General features: G+C 42.9%; 1 protein-coding gene across 1 annotated transcript in view; it reads left to right on the forward strand.

The window, feature by feature from the left end:
* LOC118395166 (nuclear receptor-binding protein 2-like) overlaps positions 1-14,307 on the forward strand; it is a 58,124-nt gene that overhangs the window by 17,171 nt on the left and 26,646 nt on the right. Inside the window, exon 2 of the mRNA XM_052463220.1 lies at positions 13,959-14,081. Coding sequence (XP_052319180.1) covers positions 13,959-14,081 — 123 coding nt within the window. The remainder of the gene's footprint in view (positions 1-13,958; positions 14,082-14,307) is intronic.

Genomic DNA, 14,307 nt, shown 5'->3' on the forward strand with positions numbered 1-14,307 from the left:
GGAACTCTGTCTATGAATTTGAACGGTTAGTCCAACCCCACCCCTTCACTGTTTCCCAACACAGTGGTGGGGTGGCTACTTGTTAAAGTGATTTTTTTTTTTTAAAGGTGACCTTGTGTGGCCTGAAATGTAGTTAAGCTAAAACAATGGGCCTCTCACGTTTTACCATCTCCAATAAATAGGATACTGTTGCTTTCTACTTCACGTCCAATCACAGGATTCGGAGACGGTGCATACAGTGAATGGTTATTAATGCCAGAAATAAAGGTAGTTCTAGTGTGTACAGTGAATGGTTATTAATGCCAGAAATAAAGGTAGTTCTAGTGTGTACAGTGAATGGTTATTAATGCCAGAAATAAAGGTAGTTCTAGTGTGTACAGTGAATGGTTATTAATGCCAGAAATAAAGGTAGTTCTAGTGTGTACAGTGAATGGTTATTAATGCCAGAAATAAAGGTAGTTCTAGTGTGTACAGTGCCTAGTGAAAATCTACACACCCCTTACACATTATTCACATTCTGCTGTCTTTTGAATTTCATCTAGAAAAAGGATCAAATTTGTTTTTCTACAGAACTACACAACCCCCTCCCCAATTTAAAAAAATATATATATATTATTGACTGCGTAAGTCTTCACACTCCTTAGGACAAAATATGGCCATCGTTTTTGTCAATTGCTCAATCTCAGTAAATTTGATTGGGAATCATTGATGGACATAATTTTTTTTTCAAACCATGTCTCTGATATTCAAGCAAATTTTAAGTCAGGACTCCGACTTGACCACTCAGCAACACTCAACACCTCTTGGAAAGCCATTCTGGTGTGTCTTAACCATGAACATGTATGTGTGTAATTGTCTTGCTGAAAAATAAAGCTATTCCAGGGTTAGGTTTTGAAAATACTTTTCTTTTCCGTTTTACTCGGGCTTTACTCCTTTTCATATTTATTTTAATCACGACAAACTCCCCGGTCCCTGCTGATGACAAGCATACCCATAACATGATGCCTCACATCAGGGCGTCAGGCTCTCATCACAATATCTCTGTGCATTCAAATTACCAATGATTTTTAAAATGCAATTGTTTGTCTGTAGCTTATACCTGCCCATACCAGAATGCCAAGCCACCATGGGGAACTCTGTTCACAACGTTGACATCTGCAAACTGCTCACCCACACGACGCCATACACGTGGTCGTCACTTGAGGCTGGTTGGATGTACTGCCAACTTCTCTAAAACTACATTGGAGGCTGCTTATGGTAGAGAAATTAACATTCAATTCTAAGGCAACAGCTCTGGTGGACATTCCTGTAGTTAGCATGCCAATTGCATTCTCCCTCAACTTGACTTGAGACATCTGTGGCATTGTGTTGGGTGACAACTGCACTTTTTAGAGAGACCTTTTTTAAACGTTTTATTCATAGATTTTTTGGCTATAACAACAAAAACAGTACAACCCCTCACTCCCTCCCTCTCCCTTCAAACCACCCACCCAACAAGTAAGTTAAATAGGAAAGAAACAAACAGTAATAGAAACAAACAATGGAAAATAAAAATAAATTCAATAAATTCTTATCAGCACAAATGACCACTAGAACAGACATGACTGCTTACCAAACGATGCAAGTTGCACAAAGTAAAAGACAGGCTCTCCAGGTATTAATGGAGACCAGGTTAAGTCAACATTGTTGGGACCCAAGCACAGAAAGGTGGATTAATGTGGAGTATTATGTCGTATAATCTGGAGATTGTGCCATTTCAGATAAAGTGATTTTGGAAATGGGAACAAATTTTAAGGGAGTTCTTTAACTAGAGGTCGACCAATTTTATGATTTTTCAACGCCGATACCGATTTTAAAAAAAATCTAAAATCTTCTTTTTATTAGATTTTTTTTACAACAATACTAAATGAACACTTATTTTAATTTAATAGAATACAAAAATCAAATTATTTAGTTTAAAATAAATAATGAAACATGCTCAATTCGGTTTAAATAGGGCAAATAAATGTTGGAGAAGAAATTAAAAGTGCAATATGTGCCAGGTAAAAAAATAGACCTTGGCCAGGTCAACGAATACGGCTGCACAGTATTGTCTCTTATCGATGGTGGTTATATCGTTTAGGACCTTGAGCGTGGCTGAGGTGCACCCATGACCAGCTCTGAAACCAGATTGCATAGCGGAGAAGGTACGGTGGGATTCGAAATGGTCGGTAATCTGTTTAATTTTGCTTTCGAAGACCTTAGTAAAGCAGGGTAGGATAGATATAGGTCTGTAGCAATTTGGGTCTAGAGTGTCTCCCCCTTTGAAGAGGGGGATGACCGCAGCTGCTATTCAATCTTTGGGAATCTGACAATACAAAAGAAGGATTGAACAGGCTAGTAATAGGGGTTGCAACAATTTCGGGAGATAATTTCAGAAAGAGAGGATCCAGAATGTCTAGCCCGGCTGATTTGTAGGGGTCCAGATTTTGCAGCTCTTTCAGAACATCAGCTATCTGGATTTGGATGAAGGAGAAATGGGGGAGGCTTGCTGTGGGGGGGGGGTGCAGGGCTGTTGACCGGGGTAGGGGTAGCCAGGTGAAAAGCATGGCCAGCCATAGAAAAATGCTTATTGAAATTCTCAACTATTGTGGATTTTTCGGTGGTGACAGTGTTTCCTAACCTCAGTGCAGTGGGCAGCTGGGAGGAGGTGCTCTTATTCTCCATGGACTTTACAGTGCCCCAGAACTTTTTGGAGTTTCTGCAACAGGAAGCACATTCTGCTTGAAAAAGCTAGCCTTAGCTTTCCTAACTGCCTGTGTATATTGGTTCTTAACTTCCCAGAAAAGTTGCATATCACGGGGACAATTTGATGCTAATGCAGAATGCCACAGGATGTTTTTGTGCTGGTCAAGGGAAGTGAGATCTAGAGAGAATCAAGGGCTATATCTTTTCCTGGTTCTACATTTTTTTGAATGGGGCTTGCTTATTAAAGATGGTGAGGAAGGCACTTTTTAAGAATGACCAGGCATCCTCTACTGACGGGATGAGGTCAATATTCTTCCAGGATACCCGGGCCAGGTCGATTAGAAAGGCCTGCTCGCTGAAGTGTTTTAGGGAGTTGATGAGGGGTGGTCGTTTGACCGCAGACCCATTACGGATGCAGGCAATGTGGCAGTGATCGCTGAGATCTTGGTTGAAAACAGCAGAGGTGTATTTGGAGGGCAAGTTGGTTAGGATGACACCTATGAGGGTGCCCGTGTTTACAGCTTTGGGGTTGTAGCTGGTAGGTTCATTGATAATTTGTGTGATTGAGTGCATCAATCTTCGATTGTAGGATGACCGGGGTGTTAAGCATGTCCCAGTTTAGGTCACCTAGCAGCACGAGCTCTGCAGACAAAGGTATGGTAGGATGTGAATACAGTGGAGGTAAACCTAGGCATTGAGTGATGATTGAGTGATGATGAGAGAGTTATTATCTCTAGAAACATTATTTAAACAGGTGATGTCATTGCATGTGTGGGAGGTGGAACTAAAGGGTTGGATAAAGTATATTGAGCAGGGCTAGAGGCTCTACAGTGGAATAAGACAATATTGCCTGCTAACATTAATTTATTTTAACTAAATATGCAGGTTTAAAAAAATATTTACTTCTGTGTATTGATTTTAAGAAAGGCATTGATGTTTATGGTTAGGTACATTCGTGCAACGATTGTTCTTTTTTTTCGCGAATGTGCTTTTGTTAGATCATTGCCCGCTTGGCAAAGTAGGCCGTGATTCCATGATTAATTAACAGAGGCACCACATTGATTATATGCAACGCAGGACAAGCTAGTTAAACGTACTATCGTCAACCATGTGAAGTTTACGATTATGTGAAGATTGAATGTTTTTAGCCAGCAATTTACCTTCGCTCCTTGCTGCACTCGCGTAACAGGTGGTCAGCCTGCCACGCAGTTTTCTCGTGGAATGCAATGTCATCGGCATCCAAAAATGCAGAGTTACTGATTTTTGTTCTGAAAACTTGAAATCGGCCATGCCGAATAATCGGTCGACCTCTATTTACAATGGGGTTCAAAACATGGGTGTCAAGGTTCATGGGGAGCACAGGAGCGGGAAGTTGGAAGGCTTGACTGTAACTCCATAATGGCCCAAGTTGGACCAGCCTTGTTTTCAAATGTAGAAACCCAATAAACACATGTTATATATATTTGCTGACCTGTAGTAGTGTAAAAAATTGGGAAGGCCTAGCCCGCCTGCGAGCTTAGGTCTCTCTAGATAGACCTTTCTCATTTGTGGATTTGACTTATTCCAAATGAAGTTGAAAAATGTAGATGTAACCAGAGACTCTGGGTTCGCGCCCAGGCTCTGTCGCAACTGGGAGGTCCGTGGGGCAACGCACAATTGGCCTAGCGTCGTCCGGGTTAGGGAGGGTTTGGCCGGTTGGGATATCCTTGTCTCATTGCGCACTAGCGACTCCTGTGGCAGGCCGGGCGCAGTGCACGCTAACCAGGTCGCCAGGTGCATGGTGTTTCCTCTGACACATTGGTGCAGCTGGCTTCCGGGTTGGATGCGCGCTGTGTTAAGAAGCAGTGCGGCTTGGTTGGGTTGTGTTTCAGAGGACGCATGGCGGAGGACGCATGGCTTTCGACCTTCGTCTCTCCCGAGCCCCTACGGGAGTTGTAGCGATGAGACAAGATAGTAACTACTAACAATTGGATACCACGAAAAAGGGGGTAAAAATTGAATAAACTATTTTTTTTAAAGAAATGTAGCTGTCCAGTTTGAACGTCGACTTTGGCAGAAAAATGGAAATAATTTGCAATAAATACAAAAACCTTGGCAGTAGTCATCTTAACAGAATTAATGCGACCTAATAATGGAATGGGAAGAGACGACCACCTTATGAAATCCTGCCTAGTGCTCTCCAGGAGTGTCTAGAAGTTGTTTAAACAGAGCTTTAAATGAGTGTGTGACCTTTATCCCCAAATAAGTAAAGACCTGATGCTCTGCCTTAAATGGGAAATTCCTTCTGCTAACTGATTAATGGGGAGGAGCACACTTTTTGTTAGGTTTAACTTATAACCAGAGAATGTCCCAAAACCTTGTAGCATGTCCAAGAGACGGGGTATAAACTCCACAGGGTTAGAGATGTAAAAAATAAGATTGTCTGCATATAATTATGTTATGTTGCAGCTTAATATTCCCTTAATCCTCTCTTCTGCCCGCAATAGCCATATCAAATAGGAAAGGGAATAGACAACAACCCTGCCCCCCCCCCTGTGGAGAAGGAAGTATCTGTGGTAACATTGTTGGCGAGAACAGAAGCCACTGGGGACGAGTACAAAATCTTAATCCAGGAAAGGAATGACGGGCCAAACTCAAATCATCCCTCTAGTACTGTAAAATAGATATTTCCACTCAACCGGTCGAAAGCCTTTTCGACATCAAGAGAGATGGGAAACTCTGGCTGTTCAGTGAGCAGAATAAATAACATACTGTGCATATTATAGAAAGATTACCTACCTGAGAAATACGGTTTGGTCAGAGTTAATTATATTAGGCATCACTGTCTCTAAATGGCACGAGAGGACTGTAGTGAGAATTTTATAATTGTAGCACAAAAGGCTTATAGGTTGGTATCCCGTGAGTCACAGTCTCTAAGGGGATTCTTGTCCTTTTTTTTAAGCAAAACCGAAATAGTCATCTGGGTAAGGGTCTGTGGCAGTTTCTGACTAGAAAGGATTTTCTTGTACATTGAGCTGAGAATAAGGGATAATTTAGAGGAGAATGCTTTAGAAAATTCAATAGGGAAGCCATCAGACCCGGGGGGCTTTACCGCTCTACATGGACTGGATTTCCAGAGTAGCTTCATCTTTCACTCATTGAGGCATCCATGTTGGTTGTTCATATGAATTGAGACAGGGGATGTCTAGAAATGTATACATACGAGATGTGTCAGGAAGAGCCTCTGGCGAGTAAAGAGCAGAGTAGAATTGCTTAAATTGATTGATTTCTTTGGGATAGGTAGAACTTAAATCAGCTGCAACACAGATTTCTGGTATGCTGCTGCGAGCCAGCGGATTGTCGAAGCTGGTGAGATGTTCATAGAATGTTTACCTCGACTTAAACAGAAGCTGCTCCTTTTGTTTGGTGGAAATATTGTCAAATTCCAGATTGGTGGTAGCAGTCTCTCTTTGTAGAGTTCAGGAGTCAGAAAACAGGCATCTCTGCTGTCCACATCCAGAATGAGTTGCGATAGCTCCGATAAGCGCTTGGTGCGCTGTTTGTCATGTATGAAATAATTTGGCCCCTTAGATATACTTTTAACGAGTCCCACACAGTAGAGTGAGACACGTCAGGGGTACAGTTGATCTGTAAAAAGACATCAATGTGAGTTGATAGGTATTTTTTTTAAAGGCACTACAGGATAGTAGTAGTGGGTCAAGTCACCACGCGCATTGTGACACAGTACTGTCCAGAAAGAGGATATCTAGCTGGACAGGGCTATGGTCTGAGATAACACTGCTGTGATATTGGCTATTAGTTACAAAAGAAAGAATGATCTTGTCCAGCAGGAACAAGTCAATCCTAGAGTATGATTGGTGGACTGGAGGAAACAAGTCAATCCTAGAGTATGATTGGTGGACTGGAGGAAACAAGTCAATCCTAGAGTATGATTGGTGGACTGGAGGAAACAAGTCAATCCTAGAGTATGATTGGTGGACTGGAGGAAACAAGTCAATCCTAGAGTATGATTGGTGGACTGGAGGAAACAAGTCAATCCTAGAGTATGATTGGTGGACTGGAGGAAACAAGTCAATCCTAGAGTATGAGCGGTGGACTGGAGGAAACAAGTCAATCCTAGAGTATGATTGGTGGACTGGAGGAAACAAGTCAATCCTAGAGTATGAGCGGTGGACTGGAGGAAACAAGTCAATCCTAGAGTATGATTGGTGGACTGGAGGAAACAAGTCAATCCTAGAGTATGATTGGTGGACTGGAGGAAACAAGTCAATCCTAGAGTATGATTGGTGGACTGGAGGAAACAAGTCAATCCTAGAGTGTGATTGGTGGACTGGAGGAAACAAGTCAATCCTAGAGTATGATTGGTGGACTGGAGGAAACAAGTCAATCCTAGAGTATGATTGGTGGACTGGAGGAAGCAAGTCAATCCTAGAGTGTGATTGGTGGACTGGAGGAAACAAGTCAATCCTAGAGTATGATTGGTGGACTGGAGGAAACAAGTCAATCCTAGAGTATGAGCGGTGGACTGGAGGAAACAAGTCAATCCTAGAGTATGATTGGTGGACTGGAGGAAACAAGTCAATCCTAGAGTATGAGCGGTGGACTGGAGGAAACAAGTCAATCCTAGAGTATGATTGGTGGACTGGAGGAAACAAGTCAATCCTAGAGTATGAGCGGTGGACTAGAGAAAACAAGTCAATCCTAGAGTATGATTGGTGGACTGGAGGAAACAAGTCAATCCTAGAGTATGATTGGTGGACTGGAGGAAACAAGTCAATCCTAGAGTATGATTGGTGGACTGGAGGAAACAAGTCAATCCTAGAGTGTGATTGGTGGACTGGAGGAAACAAGTCAATCCTAGAGTATGATTGGTGGACTGGAGGAAACAAGTCAATCCTAGAGTATGATTGGTGGACTGGAGGAAACAAGTCAATCCTAGAGTATGATTGGTGGACTGGAGGAAACAAGTCAATCCTAGAGTGTGATTGGTGGACTGGAGGAAACAAGTCAATCCTAGAGTATGATTGGTGGACTGGAGGAAACAAGTCAATCCTAGAGTATGAGCGGTGGACTGGAGGAAAAAAATGGAGTACTGTTTAACAGTGGGATTGCTCCTCCTCCATGGATCAGACAAATTATAGGATTCTAGAAATGAGTTGATTACTGCACCTGATTTTGAAATTACATTGTTGGGCTTCGGTCTGGATCTGTCTAGACTTGGATGCAATACACAATTGAAATCTCCACCCAATGTCAAATGATGAGAGTTAAGGTCAGAAAGTGTTGCGACGAGTTCAGAGAAATTGAGCGTCATCCCAATTAGGACCATAGAGGTTAGCCTAGAATAACCTGTGTGCTAAACAATTTCCCCATCACCATCTGCTATTAGTATCTGAAATTACCTTGGAGACAAATGGGGTGCTTTTTCTGATATGGATGGCTGCCCCTCTGGCCTTAGCACCAAAGTTGGAGTGAAATATTTGGTCTACCCATCCTCTCTTTAGTTTGTCATGGTCTCTGGACCGGAGATGGGTCTTTTGGAGAAAAACAACGAACGGATTTAAGTACTTAAGATGAGCATACACTCGGCTACGCTTCACCACCTGGTACAGCTGATACAGCTTGTGGCGCCTAGAGTATGTGAATTAGGCATAGTAATCAGAAATGAATGTAAGTACGATCTCATGGCCAGTGTGCTGAAAGGTCAGAGTAATAAAGAAAAGGGGAAAAAACTACTAAAAACAACAAAATAGCCAGAAAACCTTGGACCCCTATGCTGGTCTTCCCCCTGTTGGAAGGCTGCATCTACCTCTCCTAGAATAGAGCAAAAGGCTACCATGTTAAACTGAACCTATTCTTCATGACTACCACCGTGTAGTCCGGGTAAATGTGAATATTCTGGCCATAGTAGGTGATTGGAGCCTCTCACGTTGCCTTAGGGAAGACCTCCTCCTCCTGAAGGTAGTGGAATTTAACTACTATGGTTCTGGGCGGCTGCCCATTCTTTGGTGCAGACTGTATGCTTCTGTACTCCCTGTCAAGGTTGGGGGCGTAATCAAGGCCTAGAATTTCCTGTAACAGTTTAGCTATGGATAGGGTAGGCCGCATTCCGCCTACGGTCTCGAGTCCCTCTCCCGCCGAAAATGCGACAGTTCCCTTGGTGCTGTCTGTTCTCGAGGTCCTCAACCTTGGAAGGGAGTTTGACGACATCTGATGAAAGCCGAGTGACTTGCTCTTCCAGTGTCACCACTGTGTCGGAGTAAATATTTACGCCAGACTATTCAGACGGGTGTCATGTCTTGTCAAGTCTTCGTTAACGGAGTCGATCTTTATGTATACCTCGGTGGCGAGAATAGGTATTTGTGTGGATAGTGACTCTACCTTATCCATCAGTCTGTTCAGATTTAATGATAGCTGCCATTACCACGTCTAGGTCGGGAAACAGAGGCCGTGTCAGGTGAGCCCACGGCCGTTGTTGTCTCGACATTTTACGGTTAAAAGACAAAAAATTTCAGGAAAAAAATCCAGATTAGTAAATTGGGTTCGATTCCATATGAAATGTTACAAAATTAACAGGGTGGGGGAGGTGTTGGTCAAGTATTAATAGTAAATTATTTGTCTTCACATGTTGCTGCTCCCCAGTATTTTCTTTTTTTCTGTGTTATTTCTTACATTATTAGCCCAGAATTATTTTGTGTGTTATTACATACATCTGGAAAGAACTCTTGGATATCAGAGCGGCGGTAACCCACCAGTAGTACGACCAGGAATACCACTTTCCTGAATTGGATCCTTTGTTCGTACCCCCCCAGGGCCATTGATTCTAGAGGCTGATCCAAAACACAGCTGGCGGAGAAGAGGTATTCGGAGTGGACTTCTAGTCCGACTCAGGAGGCGTGCACATCACCCACTGCTTCCGAGTAATGCTAATGTTCAGTCTTTGGATAATAAAGTTGATGAGCTCAGGGTCTCCTTCCAGAGAGACATCAGGGATTGTGATGTATTCTGTTTCACGGAAACATGGCTCTCGAAATATACTGTCTCAGTATGTCCATACCAGTTGGGTTCTCAGTTCATCAAGCAGATGGGAATAAAGATCTCTACGGGTAGAAGAGCTAGCGTGTATGTTTCATGATTAACTACTCATGGTGTGATTGTGATAACATACAGAAACTCAAATTCCTTTGTTCAACCAACCTAGAATACCTCACAATCAAATGCCGTCCGTATTACCGCCCAAGAGCATTCTCTTCGGTTATAGTCATAGCCGTGGATATTCCCTATCAAGCCGATACCACAACGACTCTCAAATAACTACACTGGACTGGAAACCACATATTCTTAGGCTGCATTTATTGTAGCAGGTAATTTTAACAAAGCTAAAATGAGGAAATCGCTACCGAAGTACTCTCATCACATTGACTGTAGCACTTGCTCTGAGAACATTGGACAACTGCTACTCAACTTTTCGAAATGCCTACAAGGCCCTCCCCTGCCCTCCCTCCGGTATGTCTTATCACGACTCCATTTTGCTCCTCCCTTCCTATAGGCAGAAACTCATACAGGAAGTACCCGAGCTACGGTCTATTCAACGCTGGTCTGACCAATCGGAATCCATGCTTCAAGATTGTTTTGATCATGCGGACTGGGATATGTCCCGGGTAGCCTCTGAGAATAACATTGAGGAGTACACCGATACGGTGACTGAGTTTATCAGAAAATGTATTGTTGTACCCACTGACTTTTAACCTACCCAAACCAGAAACCGTGGATATATGGCAGCATTCGCGCAAAACTGAAAGCACAAACCACTGCATTTAACCATGGTGACTGGGAATATGGCCGAATATTATAATATATATTTTTTAAACAGTGTAGTTATTCCCTCCTGTAAGCAATCAAACAGGCAAAACATCAGTACAGAGACAAAAGTGGAGACGCAATTCAACGACTCAGACACGTATGTGGCAGGGTCTACAGACAACCACGGAATACAAAGGGAGTCCGTGATGTCTTGCTTCCGGATAAGCTAAACACCTTTTTCGCCCACTTTGAGTATAACACAGTATAACACAGCTACCAAGGACTGTGGGTTCTCCTCCGTGGCCGACGTGAATAAGACAATTAATCGCAATAACCCTCGCTGGGGAAGCCACGACCTCAAGAGTATGCGCAGACCAGCTGGCTGGAGTGTTTACAGGCATATTCAATCTCTCCCTATCCCAGTCTGCTGTCCCCACATGCTTCAAGATGTCGACCACTGTTCCTCTACCCAAGAAAGCAAATGTAGCTGAACTAAATGACAATCGCCCCGTAGCACTCACTTCTGTCATCACAAAGTTCTTTGAGAAACTAGTCAAGGATCGTATCACCTCTACCTTAACTGACACCCTAGACCCACTTCAACTTGCTTATCACTCCAGTAGATCCACAGACGATGCAATCACACTAAACACTGCCCTATCCCATCTGGGCAAGAGGAAAACCTATGTAAGAATGCTGTTCATTGACTATAGCTCAGGATTCACACCATAGTACCCTCCATGCTCATCGTTAAACTCGGAGCCCTGGGTCTGAACCCCGCCTTGTGCAACTAGGTCCTGGTCTTCCTGACAGGCCACCCCAAGGTGGTGAAGGTAGGAAACATCACCTCTGCTCTGCTGATCCTCATCATAGGGGAACCACAAGGGTGCGTGCTCAGCCTTCTCCTGTACTCCGTTTACCCATAACCGCGTGGCCACGCACGCCTCCAACAACACAACAGTAGTAGGCCTGATTACAAACAATGATGAGACAGCCTACAGGGAGGAGGTGAGGTCCCTGGGAGTGTGGTGCCAGGAAAATAACCTCTCACTCAACATCAACAAAACAAAGGAGCTGATCGTGGACTTCAGGAAACAGCAGAGGGAGCACCCCTATCCACATTGACGGGACTGCAGTGGACAAGGTGGAAAGCTTCACGTTCCTTGGTAAACATCACTGACAAACTGAAATGGTCCACCCACACAGACAGTGTGGTGAAAAAGGCGCAAGAGCACCTCTTCAACCTTAGGAGGCTGAAGATATTTGACTTGGCATCTAAAACCCTGACAAACTTTTACAGATGCACAATTGAGAGCATCCTGTCGGGATGTATCACCGGCTGGTACGCCAACTACACCGCCCGCAATCACAGGATTCTCCAAAGGGTGGTGCGGTCTTTCCCAACGCATCACCGGGGGCAAACTACTTTCCCTCCAGGACCCCTACAGGACCCCTACAGGAAGTCATTGACTTGTCACAGGAAGGCCAAAAATATCAAGGATAACAACCACCCGAGCCACTGCCTGTTCACCCCGCTATCATCCAGAAGGCGAGGTCAGTACAGGGGCATCAAAGCTGGGACCGAGAGACCGAAAAACAGATTATATCTCAAGCCAGCAGACTGTTAAATAGCCGTCACTAGCATCTTAGAGGCTGCTGCCCTATATACATAGACTTGAAATCACTGGCCACTTTAATGTTTACATTTTTAAAATTAAACCACATATTTTGCATTACTCATCTCACATGTATATGCTGCATTCTATTCATTGCTCATCCAAATATTTATATATTCTTAATTCCTTTACATTAGATTTGTGTGTATTGTTAGATATTACTGCACTGTTGGAGCTAGAAACACAAGCATTTCGCTACACCCACAATAACATCTGCTAAACATGCGTATGTGACCAATAACATTTGATTTGTAATGATGATCATTCTGTTTTAATCAGCTTCTTGATATGCAACACCTGCCAGGTGGATGCATTATCTTGGTAAAGGAGAAATGCTCACTAACAGGGATGTAAACAAATTTGTACACAACATTTTAGAGAAATAAGCCATTTGTGCATATGGAACATTTCTGGGATCTTTTATTTCAGCTCATGAAACATGGGACCAGCACTTGTTTGTGTTTTTTTGTTAATAAGAGAACATTTTCCAATTTACAATCAATTCTTTCACTTTGTAAATGTGGGGTAGGTTATTGTAGATCATTAGAACATGCACATTTATTCCCTTATTTAGATTCTGTTTTAAGACAGAAAATGTTAAGACTATGCAAGGGGAGTGTAGACTTTCACTAGCGACTATCTTACTTGTGTTGACCCCGTTTTGCTCTCCAGACAGGATAGCGTGCAGTCAGTTTGGAACGGGATCATTTCCTTTTGATCCCTTACAGCGTGAGTCCGAAGAGCATTGACTTATTCAATTTAGACTCATTTACGCAAATAGAACTAATGTAAATGTGTGGTGGGGTTTCTTCTAACATGTTCTTATACTATCCAACTCCCTGTCAGGTTTGGTAGATGGTTCAGTTGTTCAACTACCAGACATATTTTGGGGATACTTGAGTCATACACTGTGTACAAAACATTAGGAACACCTGCTCTTTCCATGACGTAGCTTTCATTACGGGGGGCGGCGGCGTAGCCTAGTGGTTAGAGCATTGGACTAGTAACCGGAAGGTTGCGAGTTCAAACCCCCGAGCTGACAAGGTACAAATCTGTCGTTTTGCCCCTGAACAGGCAGTTAACCCACTGTTCCCAGGCCGTCATTGAAAATAAGAATATGTTCTTAACTGACTTGCCTGGTTAAATAAAGGTAAAAAAAAAATATAAAAAAAAATTACAGCTCAATGATTACTGATTGATGTCACTAGTTAAATCCACTTCAATCAGTGTAGATGAGGTGTGTTCCTAAGGTGTTCCTAATGTTTTGTACACTCAGTGTCATATTGGAAGTTGTAAACCATGTTGGTTCATTTTTAAATAGTCGGTCCAAGCTTTGCTTCTGTGTACCTCTAAAATGAACCACTGCAGCACGAATCCAGGGTTCATTTGAATACTTCTAACAAATCCTCATTTTCTTTGAAGTAATCCCTGATCTGACATGTCTGGATTGGTGAAAAACTAAGAGGTAGTACCCTTGCTTTCACCTATTCAATTGTTTTGTATCACTGATTACCTCGAGGAGGGGAAGAAGGAGGGAAGCATTATACATTTATTTTTCTGACTTTTGTTGAACAGATGCAGGATGGGAAAAGATGGAGATGTGTCATATGACAGTAGGCCAGATTCTAACCTATGCCAACACTGGAGACCGGCTTTACCCCAAGAGCAGCCAGGCCACAGAGGGAAGCATTTTAACAGTTTCGAAGAGGGCTGACTAATACTTTGGACCTACGCTTTCCTCTGTTGTTGTAGGTGAGTCAGGGGAATGTCCCGGGCATCGAGACTGCCTCACTGGCCATGGACACAGAGGAGGGAGTGGAGGTGGTGTGGAACGAAGTGCAGTTCTCCGATAAGAAGGTCTTCAAATCTCACGAGGTATCTTTTTGATAATCCTGTCCTGATTTTTTATTTATTTATTTATTATTTCCCCCCCCCCCATTTTTTTAAAGGCAGAATCTGGTAAAACATATTTTTTTTACATTTTAAAAAGAGAAAAAAAATAAGTTTGACCCGGCAGGACTAGGAAAGTAGATATTTTTGTTGTGTGTGTCAAAGAGTGATGTTGATAACCGGCTTTGAGAGCTCATGGGGCGGCCAGGTA

The sequence above is a fragment of the Oncorhynchus keta genome, chromosome 15 (assembly GCF_023373465.1).
Source record: "Oncorhynchus keta strain PuntledgeMale-10-30-2019 chromosome 15, Oket_V2, whole genome shotgun sequence".
In the NCBI taxonomy this organism is placed as follows: Eukaryota; Metazoa; Chordata; class Actinopteri; order Salmoniformes; family Salmonidae; genus Oncorhynchus; species Oncorhynchus keta.